Source organism: Theobroma cacao, chromosome 7, assembly GCF_053813885.1.
Source record: "Theobroma cacao isolate CCN51 chromosome 7, ASM5381388v1, whole genome shotgun sequence".
NCBI lineage: Eukaryota > Viridiplantae > Streptophyta > Magnoliopsida > Malvales > Malvaceae > Theobroma > Theobroma cacao.
The window spans coordinates 2,138,895-2,153,881 of record NC_142645.1 but is presented as its reverse complement, the minus strand read 5'-3'; the positions used below and the strand labels follow the sequence as shown (position 1 = coordinate 2,153,881).

The 14,987-nt window shown below is 34.5% G+C and overlaps 1 protein-coding gene and 1 pseudogene across 2 annotated transcripts; both read left to right on the top strand.

Moving 5' to 3' along the window:
* Positions 1-120: 120 nt before the first annotated feature.
* LOC108662700 (putative disease resistance protein At5g05400) lies at positions 121-5,768 on the top strand (annotated as a pseudogene). The gene is made up of 9 exons (XR_016027506.1): positions 121-528; positions 1,471-1,554; positions 2,912-2,967; positions 3,045-3,175; positions 3,261-3,356; positions 3,446-3,610; positions 3,851-3,936; positions 4,308-4,391; positions 4,465-5,768. The product of XR_016027506.1 is annotated as a putative disease resistance protein At5g05400 (transcript).
* A 398-nt stretch (positions 5,769-6,166) lies between these two features.
* On the top strand, positions 6,167-14,707 carry LOC148761413 (uncharacterized). The gene is made up of 6 exons (XM_088808209.1): positions 6,167-6,396; positions 6,971-7,799; positions 9,007-10,074; positions 10,918-11,985; positions 12,822-13,361; positions 14,576-14,707. Exons 1-6 carry the CDS (start codon positions 6,167-6,169, stop codon positions 14,705-14,707), a joined length of 3,867 nt encoding a protein of 1,288 aa, XP_088664335.1.
* Positions 14,708-14,987: the final 280 nt, after the last annotated feature.

Here is a 14,987-nt window from a genome sequence, read left to right as displayed (position 1 = left end):
CATACCAAGCGGAATACTCGATTTACCCTATCAAAAGCCCATTACTGCCACCTAATTCCTATTCTCCACGTGTTACCCCGACAAGCATCCTCTGGTCAATAAAACAAAATCCTCTCTTTATAAAATTTCAATTCCCCCCTTGGGTTTCTTCTCCTCTCTGAGATCTCCCGATTCTCTTCCCTATCTATCTATCTATCGAGTATGATGCAACAACCCCCAGCAGGAGGTGTAGCTCCACCGCAGTCCATGGCAGCCGATCAGTCTCAAACCCAGCAGTACCAGCAGCAACCGCAATAGCAGCCGTGGATGATGATGCAACAACAACAACAGCAGCAACAGGCGGGTCAGCCGGTTCCTCCACCTTCCGACTGGGCTCCACAACCCGTTCCTCCGCTAGGTCAGATGCAGCAGTACTCCACCGATTCAGCCGTTGCCGGCTCCAGTGAGATTCGATCCTTCTAGATCGGTGATCTTTAGCAGTGGATGGATGAGAATTACCTCATCAACATCTTCGCTCACACTGGAGAGGTAATTAATTAGTTAATTATATTATTTTAGAAAAAAAAATTAGGGGCTTTTAGAAAAAAAAAAGATTTAAGAGTGCCTAAGTAAATAGTAAAATAGTAAAAAAATATAATAAAATTTAATTAAACGGAGCAAATATAGTCCAATAAAATTCACAGTTTTATATACATTTTAATAAATCAAAATATTATTCCCTTTTGTTATTTAAATGAATTTCCTTTCTTTTCCTTTTAAACTTGACTACTTAAGTAATAAAATCAGTAAAAAGTAATTAAAGGAAGTTTAATATTTTTGGGATAGTTTAGGTGGCTTCAGCTAAGCTGATTAGGAATAAGCAAACGGGTTATGTTAAATTCATTATTTATCTTGATTTTCATATGAAGTGTTAAATACATACACGTGTCCAAGTGTAAATAGATATCTGATTATATATTTAATTATTTTGTAATTAGGATTGGCTTTCTTTGATGTCAGCATGACTTGTGTATAAATAGGTGTAACAGACTCTTGACTCGATGAGAAGTTAGTTTTTCTTCTTCCAATTTCCTGATCAGTTTTTCTCTTCTTCTAGTTTTCTGGTTTTACTCTTTTCTACAGAGCGTTTTTCATGCTCATCAATAGATCTTGGCAAACTAACATGAAGGTTGCTTGGTTTTTTTATAGTTTTTATTTGCCATGATTTATCTTAGAGAACTTTGACTTGACAAGTTGAATGCTTGTTGGTTATTCTATTTTTGTTTTTGGGTTTTAATTTTCTGAGTCGAGGTTGTTACTTGTAAGTTGTTACAGTGTCCTTAAAATTTGAATTCTTTCAGTTATGCACTTGAAGATCGGCAGAATTTATACAAAGTCATTTCCTTTCAGTTTGCCTTTGCAAACTTGGGCACGTTTAATTATATTAAAACATTCACAAACTTATGTAAAACTCATGTTGTCTTAAAGCAGGACACCAAAAAGGCTCTCATTTTGGGGAGCCTGGAACTGGTATCAGCTGAAATGATCCCACTTTAATGCGTGGCCCCATTTTAGGTCAGTTACTTTGTTTATGTCGTAAGCCTCATTTTCTCGTGGCAGTATTTGTGCTACATTCGTAAATTACTTTTCCAGTTCCTTATTAAGTATTCCAGTCAAGTACAAATTGTTTCAGTTTTCCCAACATGTTTCCTTTGAATCTTTTTTTAGATACTTTTACCACTCCAGAAACCTTTTTTTTCTAAGTTCGTCGTAGATAAGTTCCCTTTTGATACTTGCATATGTTTACACTCTTCTCTTTGTTTCCTTTAAATTCAAGCTGTAATGCTCAAAACTAGGTGAAGCAGCCATGGGTAAAGTTGGGATGGATGTTATCATGCACCATTCTGTTATTGAGCCTTGGGGCAATTTTTGTTCTATTGCATTTTATATCTGTGCTTCTTTTAAACGTTATAGTAACTTCTTTGTCCTCATTCTATTGCTCTGTTACAAATGAGGACAAATTGAGTCAGGAAAGAAACCTGGGACTTGTAGTTAAAGGCATTTTCAGTTAATGGATTTAACCTCAATGGAAGTGGATCACTCGTGCATGCTTTATTGCCAAAACCTAAATGGTGAAGGCCTAGCTGTGTATGAATCTACCAGTATTAATATTGCATTTTCAAGGCATTCTTTTTCTACTTGTCATTTGAGGTTTTGCGTCACTTCAGTTTAGAGGAATTTCCTTATTTTCTAAATATGTTCTTCATCTTTTCATTTTGTGGCTGCTAATATAATCTCTATAGGTTTCTGTCTACGCAGAGAATGTTAAAGCATTTCTGAAATTAGTTTAGCAGATAGGTTCTTTCTACTAAAACATAATCTTTGAAGTTGAAGTTGTGAATCATTCTATTTAAGCCCTGACAGCTTCCTCCCTCCCTCCCCTCCCCCTTACAAAAAATGTGTGAAAGAAAGGAGAAAAAGGAAATATTTCATGTCAAGTGCAGAGAAAAGTTAAGTCTCTGATTTCAATTTTCCTTTTTCTCCTTTTCATGCTATTGTAAAAGGTTAATGAAAGAATAGGACCTTTACCGATTCCCTGAGTGTAATGTAATTAATGATTTCTTTATGGGCTACTATTGAAATCCATTTAGTCTGATACACTTTTCACTTTCCCTGGTAATGGTAAGCCTTGATGTAACCCAAAAGAGGTTTATGGTTGTAATTGTAACTTTTGAGTGATGTATAGCTGGTGGTTTTACATTTTTGTTCTTTTGCATGCCATGGAGGGAATTTTTTAGAACTTTTTTAGTATTTTTAAGTGTATTATCTTAATGCTTGGTTTTTTCAACAATGTTTAATTTGAGTTTTGAGAAGCAATGAGCTTTTTTATCATCTCATTCTATTGTAGTTTACATGTATTTGTCATTTGCAGCTTCTTACCCAAATACTCAAGGAAATCCTGGCGAGAATGATCCAAATAATACCACAGTGGGTAGCTTTTTTATATATATTAATATGCTTATTTCATGGTGTGGACAACTGAAATCTTACATGCTTAAATGCAGATATTTGTTGGTGGTTTGGATCCTAGTGTTTCTGAAGACCAATTAAAACAAATATTTAGCCAGCTGCGTGAGGTAGTTCATGTAAAAATTCCTGCTAACAAGCATTGTGGTTTTGTTCAATATGCTAACAGGTAAGCAGTAAATTCTTTCGAATATTTAAGTGTGTGAAATATTATTATATTATATTAATTTATTCTGCAATATGACGTGCTTCAGGGCTAACACGGAGCAAGTTTATCAGTTTTGAATGGCATCATATTAGGAGGAAGAAACATTTGACTTTCATGGGGACGTAGTCCTTCAAGCAAACAGGTTTTGTATTTAAAATCATGGTATTATGTAATTAAAACCTTGCTATATATATTTCTACAAACTAAGAGGGAAATCTGTTGGAGTTTCAGGCTCAACCAGATCAGGCCTAGTGGAATGGTGGATATTATGGATATGCTCAAGGATTTGAAGCATATGGATATGCACCTCCTCCCCAAGATCCTAACATGTCCTATGGGGGCTATCTTGGATATGGGAATTACCAGCAACCATAAGCTTACCAACAACCACAGCAGGTAAACATGATTTTACAAATTATACATATTTTCATAATTATTCCTGGCTCTTAGCAAAAGCAGAAAGAATGCAAGCATGCTGAATCTGTTTGACCACCCTTTGTTACTTTAATTGCATGGAAGGTTAATAAAAAACAAATGAAATGACTAGTTTGTCTATGCTCGCTACATCTGCCATTTTCATTTTCTGACATTATATACGTTGTGCTTAATGTGTTTTATTTTTATTGTATTTTGCAGTGAGGTGTGGTTGCTCTACTGTGGCTTGAAACTGGTCCACTCTTCAAGGGCACTTAAGGTGTTGCTTTGATACGACATGTTTTAAGGTTGTGGGTTTTCATTGGCTGGTGTACAATGTTGTGGTTTTTATTTCTTTGAGAGGGTCATGTTCCTTCATCTCTTTTTTGTTTATTTATTTTGGTTCCCTTTCTTGTTTCATCCCATATCTTTCCTTCCTTCTCTGTGATATTGAGTTTTCTAGTCTACGGGCAATGTTGTTGCAGGCTGAATACAATTGCCATTCGCAGTTTTACATGCTGTAGGGAATCTACTGCTTTGTTCAATGAATAAATGCTATGATATATTAAATTTTGAGAAAGTATTTTATAGAATCATAATACTATGATTTTACTCTAACATGTAAGATATATTTCTAATTACTATACACATGACCAGTGAATAATTTCTACTTGTGCAGCATTTTCAATTTCCAAGTTAGTCGGCGGACAATTTGTTCTCTTGTGATTCACATATTTTATAAAAGTATTGCTGCAAAGGCAAGGTATTTTGTGAACATTTCGTAATTACTTTTTGTCTCTCTGTAAAACTTTTTACTCATCCAAATTGTTTTTCAGCCTCAGATCATCAAAGAATGTTTCTTGAATGTGTTTGCGCTGCTATTAGCGGTACCGCGGGGAACTTAGCAACAGAATACGCATCACCTTATCTCCGTTACTTTTTCCGTTTTGGCAAAATTGTTGAAGATTTCAAGAACCGCCGAAATGAACTTGAATCAAAAAGAGATGAGTTGAAAGATGCTGTCGATGAGGCTTTAAGGCAAACTGAGGTAATTAAGAAGGGCGTTGAGGAGTGGCTAACAAAGGCAGATAAAGAATTGGGAGAAGCTCAGAGTTTGGAAGAAGAAATAGAGCGTAACAAGTGTTTCAATTGGTGTCCTAGTTGGGGTTGGCGATATTGCTTAAGTAAGAAAGTCGCGAAGAAGAATCTTTGTATCTCTAAACTTTTAGAGACCTGTAACTTTCCACTAGTCGGCCAGCGCCCTCCTCTTCAAGGAATAGAGTTCCTACTACCCAAGGATTTCATGCGTTCCGAATCTTCAACGTTAGCTTTCAATGGGATCATGAAGGCTTTAAAAGGTGATGGTGTGAACATGATTGGATTGCACGGAATGCCAGGAGTGGGTAAAACAACTTTGGCGGAAGTAGTGGGGAAGCAAGCTACGGAAGAAAAGCTCTTTGACAAAGTTGTGATTGTTAGGGGGGTGTCTCAAAATCCAGACATCAACAAAATTCAACATAGAATTTCTGAAATCTTGGGTTTAAAATTTAATGAAGTACAGAAGAAGGAAAAGCAGAAGAGTTATTCAAGAGATTAAAAGGCGAGAAGAAGATTCTCATTATTCTCGATGATGTTTGGGAACAGTTTGAATTGCGAAATATAGGAATTCCATTTGGTGACAAACACCCTGGTTGCAAAATTCTTCTAACTACACGTCTTCGACAAGTCTGTAGTCAAATGAATTGTCAAGAAGAATTTAAACTGAACATTCTGTCTGAAGATGAGGCATGGGCTTTATTCAAAGATAATGCTGGTCTAAAAGATGCCTCTCCCACCTTGAATGATGTAGCCAAGGAGGTTGCTCGTGAAGCTAAGGGTTTGCCTCTTGCAATTGTAACTATGGCGAAAGCTCTAAAACGTGAAAGTCTAAATGGGTGGATAGCAGCAAATCAACGACTTAAGGAGTCAAGACATTTGGATAATCAAGATGTTTGTGGAGGTATCTATAGCTGCCTTAAGCTTAGTTATGATTATTTGAAGGAAGAAAATATTCAGTCATGTTTCTTGTTGTGTTCTCTTTTTCCAGAAGATTATGATATTAATGTTGAGTTGTTGACTGAATTCGGAATTGGTCAGGGACTGTTTTGTCATATTAACTTAATTGAAGAAATAAGGAGGGAAATTCATCTAGCACTATCAAAGCTCCAAAAGTTTGGTTTGTTATTGGAAACTGACGATGAATACTATGTAAAAATGCATGATGTGGTTCGTGATTTTGCTCATTGGATAACATCAAGAGGGGAAAATATGTTCATGGTAAAAAATGAGCTGACGGAATGGCCTAAGAGTGAAATTTTTGGTTGTTACACAACAATCTCCTTATGGAATATTAAGATAGTTAATTTTCCCGATAAATTAGAATTTTCAAAACTCAAGACTTTGTTTTTAACGGGAGAAGATTACCTAAGAGTTCCGAGTAAATTTTTTGAAGGAATGAAAACCCTCCGAGTTTTATTTCTTCAACGTGTTGTATTCTCAATGGAAGCACTTCAATTCCTAACAAATCTGCGAACTCTGTGCATTATGAGGTGTGACGTTGAGAACATTTCATCGTTGAGAAATCTAGAAAATCTTGAGTCTTTGTCTTTGATTAGAACTTATATTGATGAATTACCTGAAGAATTAGTGGAGTTGCGCAGACTAAAGTCACTATATATTTTTTGGGTTGGAGATGAAGACAGACATGTCCCCCCTAACTTGATATCAAGGTAATACTTAGATGTCATTAAAACTGATTATCTAATTGTTTTTACTTAAGTATTTAATTTTATTGTTTCCCGCTGGCAATCTGATTGTGCCAATATATTCATCTTTGCCTTGGTCGATTTTTATGAGACTGTTTGATATGTTGGTCTCTTGTGTACTGACACCAATCCCGTAACATGTCATCTCATATGAAGTGTTGATTTTGCCTCCAGCCAAGCTATCAAGTTGCTTCTTTTTAAGTTTTTTGCTTTGAGCGGTTGTTCTTGTTTCTTCTTATTTTGTACATTTAAGCTGTCTATATATAAATCTCTTTTTTTTCTTGGCTGAGTAAAAAAAAAATTTAATTTTATGTTATTTTATTTTTCCTTTTGTTGTTTTCAATTTGACTACTATATACATATATATATATATATATATATATATATATATATATATATATATGTATATATATCATGAGCTTTTAGTCACTCCGATTATTATGAAACATTGCAAGCTGTAGTTTAATAGTAGCTATTTCATTGTCTGCTTGAAAGTGCTGTTATTGTGTTAATAATATTGTGTATTTGTGTGTAACAGGTTAACGTCACTCCAAGAGCTACACATGTTAAGTTTTACCATTGCCAACTTATCGGAGTTGAATTCGTTGTCTCGTTTGACTGCATTAACATTGACAGTTTCTACTGATCAATGTTTTCAAGAAAACTTTGTGTTTCCTAAACTACAAAGCTACAATATAGGTGTAAATGGATACATTGAAATTCCGAGAAAGCTTATCTCGAGAATATTGAGAATTAGAGATTCCTCCTCATTAAATGCATTTAAGGAGCTGTTTCGCAATGTGGAAAGGCTGAGTCTGGAGAATATCATGGAACACAAAACTGTTGTTCCAAATGTAGATCAGTGGGGACTAAATGAATTAACTTCTCTTCAGCTTACATCTTGCGATGATTTGGAATGCTTGATCGATACAACACGAGAACAGAGTCCAGCCACTGCATTCTCTAATTTGGTGAACTTAGACATTGGTAAAATGACTTCTTTGAAAGAGTTATGCCATGGTCAATTACCGAATAGCTTCTTACAACACTTAGAAACATTGATCATTTGCGATTGTGGACAGTTGCAATCAGTGTTTCAAATGAATGGTTGTATGTGGTCGATCTCAAATTTAAGAAGCTTGGAGCTGCAGTCATTACCAGCATTAGAGAGTATATGGAAAGAGCCAACTCATCTTGTAAGCCTACAAAATCTGAAGGATGTAAAAGTTGATGGTTGTGATAAACTAAAATCAATCTTCTCACCTTGCCTTGCTCAAAGTTTGTTGCATCTTGAACAACTCAAGATATCTGCATGCAAGAAATTAGAGCAAGTCTTTGTTTTTGCCCAAGATATGGCTGAGTTGGAGGTACCCCTCATCTCTCCATTTTTCCTTTAATAATTCTATTATTTGTTCTTTATCTAATTGTGTTTTTTTATGTTAAATTATCAAATATATAAGTAAACATCAGTTGTAATCTTTCTAAATTGTGGCTTTTTACACTTCGTTTTAAAATTTTTTAAAATGTATGCCTTTAATATTTAAGTACTTTTTTGAACAAGTACAACGAATTCATATTTAAATAATTATTTATTGATAATATATGTTTTATGTGAGGAAAATCAGGCACCCCCACTCTCAAATTTAATTTGTTTGGAGCTGGAGTCCTTACCAGAATTGAGGTGCATATGGAGAGAACCCACCCATCTTGTTAACCTCCAGAATCTTAAAACTATGAGAATTTGCTCGTGTTCTAAACTGGAGTATCTCTTTTTAGCTACACTTGCTCAAACTTTGGTGCATCTGGAAGAACTCTGGATAAAGGGAAGCAACTCTTTGGAACATTTAATCACCGAAGCAGAAAATGGTGATGAGATAATTTCAAACAAGGATCGCTCTCTTCTGTGCTGGCCAAAATTAAAATCTCTTGTGATAGCTAGTTGCGAAAGCTTGAGATATGTGTTTCCCATCACTTTGGCCCAAGGACTTCCGCACTTGGAATCAGTTCAGATAATTGATTGCCCTCAACTAATGCATGTCTTCAACATGGCAAAAGAAGAGTATGGGCACGATATTCTGCTCCCTCGCTTACAGTCTTTAAGACTTGAATACTTACTAAACTTCAGGAACTTTTGTCCCAGAAACTATTTTGTCATGTTGCCATCTTTGAAGGGATTCCAAGCTTGCAGTATTGGTCTCCCACGCGGATCAATGACTCGTTTCCATATTCACGAAGGACTTTGGTCGCGGTCTCTATTGATGGTAGTTCTGTTATATTTTCGTTTGTTTCAATTTTACTTTTGATAATTATTAATTGATTATTTATCTGATCATAGAAAAACATCTTTCTTTTAGTACATTAATATGTACATAAAAGAATACTATACACTATTTATACTCCAAGCTTTGGTATGTTTTTCAACTTTAATGAGCTCTAAATGAAAAGATAAAACAGTTTTCTTTTGTCTCAATTTTTAAATTTTATGCATAGAAAAAAAAAATCAATTCTGATTTAAGGAGTATTATCTACCTTTCTATTTTTCTAATATCTTTCATTTTGTTGTGAATTTATCAGGACGTTCCATTGCAAGCAGTGAAGGAGTTATTACAGAATGTCAAATATCTTACCTTGAATGGAGTCATGTATCAAAAAAATCTCGTTCCAAATGTAGATCAAAAGGGACTTAATGAATTAAATTTTCTTGCACTTAAAGGTGGCGAGGAGCTCGAATGCTTGATTGATACAACACAAGGCCATGTCTCAACCAATACATTCTTCAATTTGGTGGAATTAGTAATAGAAGAAATGAATGGTTTGAAAATGTTGTGCAACGGTCAGTTTCCAAAGGGCTTTCTACAAAAACTAGAGAAGTTGACAACAAGGAATTGCATGGAAATGGTCTCTTTATCTCCTGCGCTGCAAAATCTAAAAGAAGTGAAAGTTATTAATTGTAGCCAGTTGCAAGAAGTATTTCAAATAGATGAGTTTCTTCATGATACGAAAGAAAATCAAGGACTGCTGTTGTCAAATTTAACACTTATGGAGCTAAACTCATTACCAGAATTGAATTGGGTATGGAAAGGGTCCACCCGTTTTGTCAGCCTCCAAAGCTTGAAGTTTGTAGAAATTAGTTGCTGCAATAGATTGAAACATCTCTTCTCACCATCCCTTGCTCAAAGCTTGGTACTGCTACAACAACTCAAGATAGATCACTGTGATGGACTGCAACACATTATCACCGAGTTGGTCTATGATGATGGAATAGAAACAAATGCCCATCTCCATTTTTCGTTCTTGCCAAAATTGGAAACTCTAAGAATAAGTCATTGTCCAATATTAGAAAATATTTTTCAAATTCCTTTGGCTCAAGTTCTTCCGCGATTGAAATCATTTTGGATAACCGATTCTCCTCAGTTACAACAAGTCTTCCATGGGGCAAAAGAAAAGAATGGAGTTGATTGTGCCATCGCACTCCCTTGCCTACAAGATTTACTACTTGTAAACTTGATAAATTTGAGTTGCTTTTCCTCAGAAAACTTTCTAATCTCATCACCATCTTTGGAGAAGTTGGAAGTTTGGAACTGTCCTAAATTGGCAAATTTCAACATTCAAAAAGAAGTTAACGAGAAAATTCAAGTAGAGGTATTTCTTTTATACACTTTTCCTTGTTGTTCAAAAATTATACTCTTTATTTTGACGGATATTAAAAGTCAATACTCATGAATTAAAAAGAAAGAACAGCACATTCGTACAATAATTAGCTAGTTGATTCTGAATCTTTCTTGAAATGGGAAAAGGATTTGAATAACAAAATAGGAAAAAGATGAAAACTCTTATTCAAGAAAGGTTTTTACAAAGCATTATTTTATAAAAATTAGGATAAGTCACACTTGTATCCTTAGAAAAATTCAAACTCTCATCATCAGCAACTTTGTCTCCAATTCCTTCATTAATTACTTAGCGTACTTGTCATTAAAAAAAAAAAAGAATTCATTCATATTATAAGATTGAGAGTGCTGCATGATAATTTAGCATATAATTGCATCTCATTAAGCTCTTAAAGTGTTCTTTGTCATTGTCCAAGCATCCTTATTAGGATAGAATCCATGGATTTTTAACTCCTAGCCACGCTAGCATTTATAGGACATGTTAAACTATGACGTGGCAATAGCAGATACGTGGCATGATAAAATAAAAAATTTAATGCATTTAATGAACAAAAAGCAAACAAGCATGTGGCAATAAAAATTTTTATTTTTTTTCCTTCCTTGCATGCACGCCACGTGTACTTTATTGCTAAATCATATTTCCATGTATCCAATAAATTTCAGCATGTACACTATTACTTATACTCCAAGCTTTGGTATGTTTTTCAACTTTAATGAGCTTTCAATGAAAAGATAAAACAATTTTCTTTTGTGTCAATTTTTAAATTTTATGCTATTTTCTATTTGTCTAATATTCATTTTGTTGTGAATTTATCAGAGTGATCAATTGCATGCATTGAAGGAGTTATTACACAATGTCAAAAATCTTACCTTGGATGGAGTCAAGAATCAGAAAAATCTTATTCCAAATGTAGATCCAAAGGGGCTTAATGAATTAACTTTTCTTACACTTAAAGATGGTGAGGAGCTGGAATGCTTGATTGATACAACACAAGGCCATGTCTCATCCAATGCCTTCTCCAATTTGGTGGAATTATTCATAGAACAAATGACTGGTTTGAAAATGTTGTGCAACGGTGGGTTTCCAAAAGGGTTTCTACAAAAACTAAAGACGTTGGAAGCAAGGAATTGCATGGAAATGGCTTTTTTATCTCCCGCGCTACAAAATCTAGAGGAAGTGAAAGTTATTAACTGTGGCCAGTTGCAAGAAGTATTTCAAATAGATGAGTTTCTTCATGATACGAAAGAAAATCAAGGATCGCTGTTGTCAAATTTAACACTGATGGAGCTAGAATTATTACCAGAATTGAAGTGGATATGGAAAGGGTCCACCTGTTTTGTCAGCCTCCAAAGCTTGAAGTTTGTCGAAATTAGTTACTGCAATAGATTGAAACATCTCTTCTCACCATCCCTTGCTCAAAGCTTGGTGCTCCTTGAACAACTCCAGATAGATCATTGTGATGGATTGCAACACATTATCACCGAGTTGGACTGTGATGATGAAATAGAAACAAATACCCATCTCCATTCGTCGTTTTTGCCAAAATTGGAAACTCTACGAATAAGTCATTGTCCAATATTGGAAAATATTTTTCAAATTCCTTTGGCTCAAGTTCTTCCACGATTGAAATCATTTTGGATAAGCAATTCTCCTCAGTTACAACAAGTCTTCCATGTGGCAAAAGAAAAGAATGGAGTTGATTGTGCCATTGCACTCCCTTCCCTACAAGATTTACTACTTGTAAACTTGATAAATTTGAGTTGCTTTTGCTCGGAAAACTTTCTCATCTCATCACCATCCTTGGAGAAGTTGGGAGTTTGGAACTGTCCTAAATTGACAAATTTCACAATTCAAAAAGAAGTTAACGAGCAGGTTCTACTAAAGGTATCTTTTATACACTTTTCCTTCAATTATAGTTTTAGATTTTACCTTTGAACCAAATCTTTTCAACACTCATAAACTAATCCAACTACATTTTAAAGTTACAATTCAAAAATTTTATACTATCTATTTTGAAAAATAAATATTGTTTGTGGGTAACCTGGGGATCTTTGGGTTTTCCTTGTCCTTGTTTCTGACTTCAAATTCATCATATATTTTTTTCACGATGACATCCTAGCAATTCCTTTTTTCTTGTTCGAGCTTCCTTTTCCTTCTTCGATTCCATTTTCTCTTTCTTCTGCAATTTAAGTTTTCTTTTTCTTCTTGGCCATGAGTTCCTTTTTTTTTTATTCAAGGTGTTTCTACTTTCTTCAATTCAAGTTTCAGACAAGAAAAAGAGATTGAGAGATTTAGGCTTTCCGTTTGGGAGGGCGGGGGGGGTGGATTTCTTTTGTGTTGTTATATATAATTAAGGAAAATTACAAAAACAAATTGACACTTTATCACTTTGTGTTTACTTTTCAAATCAACATTGTTCAAGACAAAATGACAAAGAAAAATACAAACGAAAAGGAAAACCATAAATGGTTTTAAGTTCAAAATTAACAGAGAAAAACTTGAAAGGGTTAGGTGTCTTTGGATTCTACTTTCAAACAATTTCATGAAACTTTTGGATTTAAATTTTGAAACATATATATGTGCTGCCGTTAAAATTGTAAGGATTTTTTGTGAAGTGGCATATAAAATTATGAAAAATTATTAGTAGCATTTGCTCAACTATTCCCATTCTAATAGAAAATGAATGTACTTGTGACATTTAGTGGTGTCTATATTTGCAGGAATTACTTCTGTCTAAGTTGGGAAATAGTTGTCAATTGCGTGTTTCTGCCAATTGCAGTCAAGACTACATAGCAGTTGGGAGTCATGAAGAGGCATTCCATGTTCATGGGCATATAAGGGAACTCTACCTGTTGGATTTATCTGAAGTGTGTATTATATGGAAGGATGTCACTCAAGTTGTTACTCTCAAAAACCTTACAATTCTAAAGGTGATTGATTGCAAGAGGCTAAGATGTCTCTTTCCCCTTGGATCTGCTTGTTGTCTTCCAAAACTTGAAAAGTTAACAGTTAAAGGGAACTCTAAATTGGAGCAACTGTTTGAACTTGAAGATGAAGTAGAAGTGATACCTGAAAAAGAAATAAAGTTTGATCAATTAAAATATTTATCACTTAAAGAACTGCCAAGCCTCATTGACTTCTGCCCGAGAGGATATCACTTTGTATTATCGGCTTTGATTTCTTTGAAAGTAAGAGAATGTCCCAAGATGACTACAGGCTTCTTCATAGATTCAGAGGAATATGTGCACGCCAAAATAGAGGTATACACCCTAAAAACTTTAATCTTTTTTATTTTAAGGCATAATCCTCAAAGTCTTTACTTAACTTACTTAAATGATTGTGTGTGACACTACAACCAAAACTTAGTCTAGAATATCACTTTTAATGAATTTGGCCTAAAATGCTTATAAATTACAATATGCCTATTTCACACATCTAAAGGATACCCTGTACAATAACCCACTTGCTAAGGAGTTTTGATGAAAAATTCTCTAACCATGTTTCCACCTTAGTAAACCATTTGTTAAGCCAATCCCAACCTTTATCTTTGAACTCTTCAAACAGCTCCTTATCCTTAAAGTTTAGCAGAAATTCTTTGTTAGACAAACTCCTCAAGCAGCCCTGAAATGCCTTGCATTTTAAATAATGCCATTAAATTTGCTGAATCTGAATTACATTATGTTGTTACCACAACACTTCTCTTCAACCAAAGCATGTTTTCCATGCTTTTTAGGACATTGAAGATCATCTCCTCTCTCTTCATTTGAAGCTCCACCTCTTTCAAAAGCACCCTTCAATACCAGAGCATAACATGGCTTAGTGAATAAGGTCGAGTTTTGTCTCAAAATCCCACTGCAGGTTTCTTTCCCATTGTCGTTAATACTAGGTCCATAAGAAGCTTCCTTTTTGGTTCCTCTAGCCTTTGGTTAAGAAGTCAGGCTCCATTTAAATTTTGGCCTGCTCTTCTAGCTTTATTAAAAGATCCAAATATGATAAATGGATGCCTCTTACCATATTTGCTTTTATTTCTCCCTATAAATGTATTGACAACCTTTCCAAATTGATAAGAAATCCTTTGAAGCCATCTTCAATAATGGACTCTTGCAAGAATATTATTCACAAAAACTCTAAATACCTTCTTCATTCTCCAAATCCTCCCAACATAATTGTTAATGATGATTAAGAGCTTTTACTATTGATTACTGCATTAAATAGAAGCTTTTATTTGGTGTGTGCAAAGGCAATTCAAGTCTTTTAATAATATTATAAGACATAATCTTCAAAGTCTTTACTTAAAATACTTTAAAAAAAATTACTTAAATGATTGTTGGTCTAGAATATCACTTTCCGTCACCTTTAATAAATTTTTGACTTAAAATGCTTATAAATTATAATGTCTAGTTTTTCTTTTACCCTTATAACATGTAACATTAATACTTTTGTTTGACATTTTACTGTTTCAATTATTAAAAAGACACCGCAACTGGTTGAGCAAGATACCACCGAAGAATCTGTCACTGATCAGAATGTAGTCCACACCAAGACCATAGATTGGTACCGGCAGCGTCCGGGTGATCATCTACCACCTTACAAGGAAGAACTATGAGATGATTGTAGGAGAAGTTCCAAAGGCATGTTTAAATATCAAGGAGTATTTTGGGGCCGTCAACTAAACACAGGTAAAACAAAGGCTACTTTCCATTTTCATTTCTTTCACTTGTTTGCCTAGTCCTAATCAAGCTTTGGTGGTTCATTTGTGCTAACCTTTATTATTTATATATATATATATATAAAAGAAAAACAGGTAGTTGAAATTATTGTGCTTATCGTTGGTCAAGATGTTGGCTTCATAGACTTGTCAAGGGAAGGGATCACTTGCTTTCAAT

What these genes read in the sequence shown, in the direction of transcription:
- LOC148761413 (XM_088808209.1), top strand. Translation starts at nt 6,167, where the DNA reads ATGGAAGCACTTCAATTCCTAACAAATCTGCGAACTCTGTGCATTATG. An exon ending in CCCCCTAACTTGATATCAAG is followed by an intron (nt 6,397 to 6,970) that starts GTAATACTTAGA and finishes TGTGTGTAACAG; the next exon opens with GTTAACGTCACTCCAAGAGC. An exon ending in ACGAGCAGGTTCTACTAAAG is followed by an intron (nt 11,986 to 12,821) that starts GTATCTTTTATA and finishes CTATATTTGCAG; the next exon opens with GAATTACTTCTGTCTAAGTT.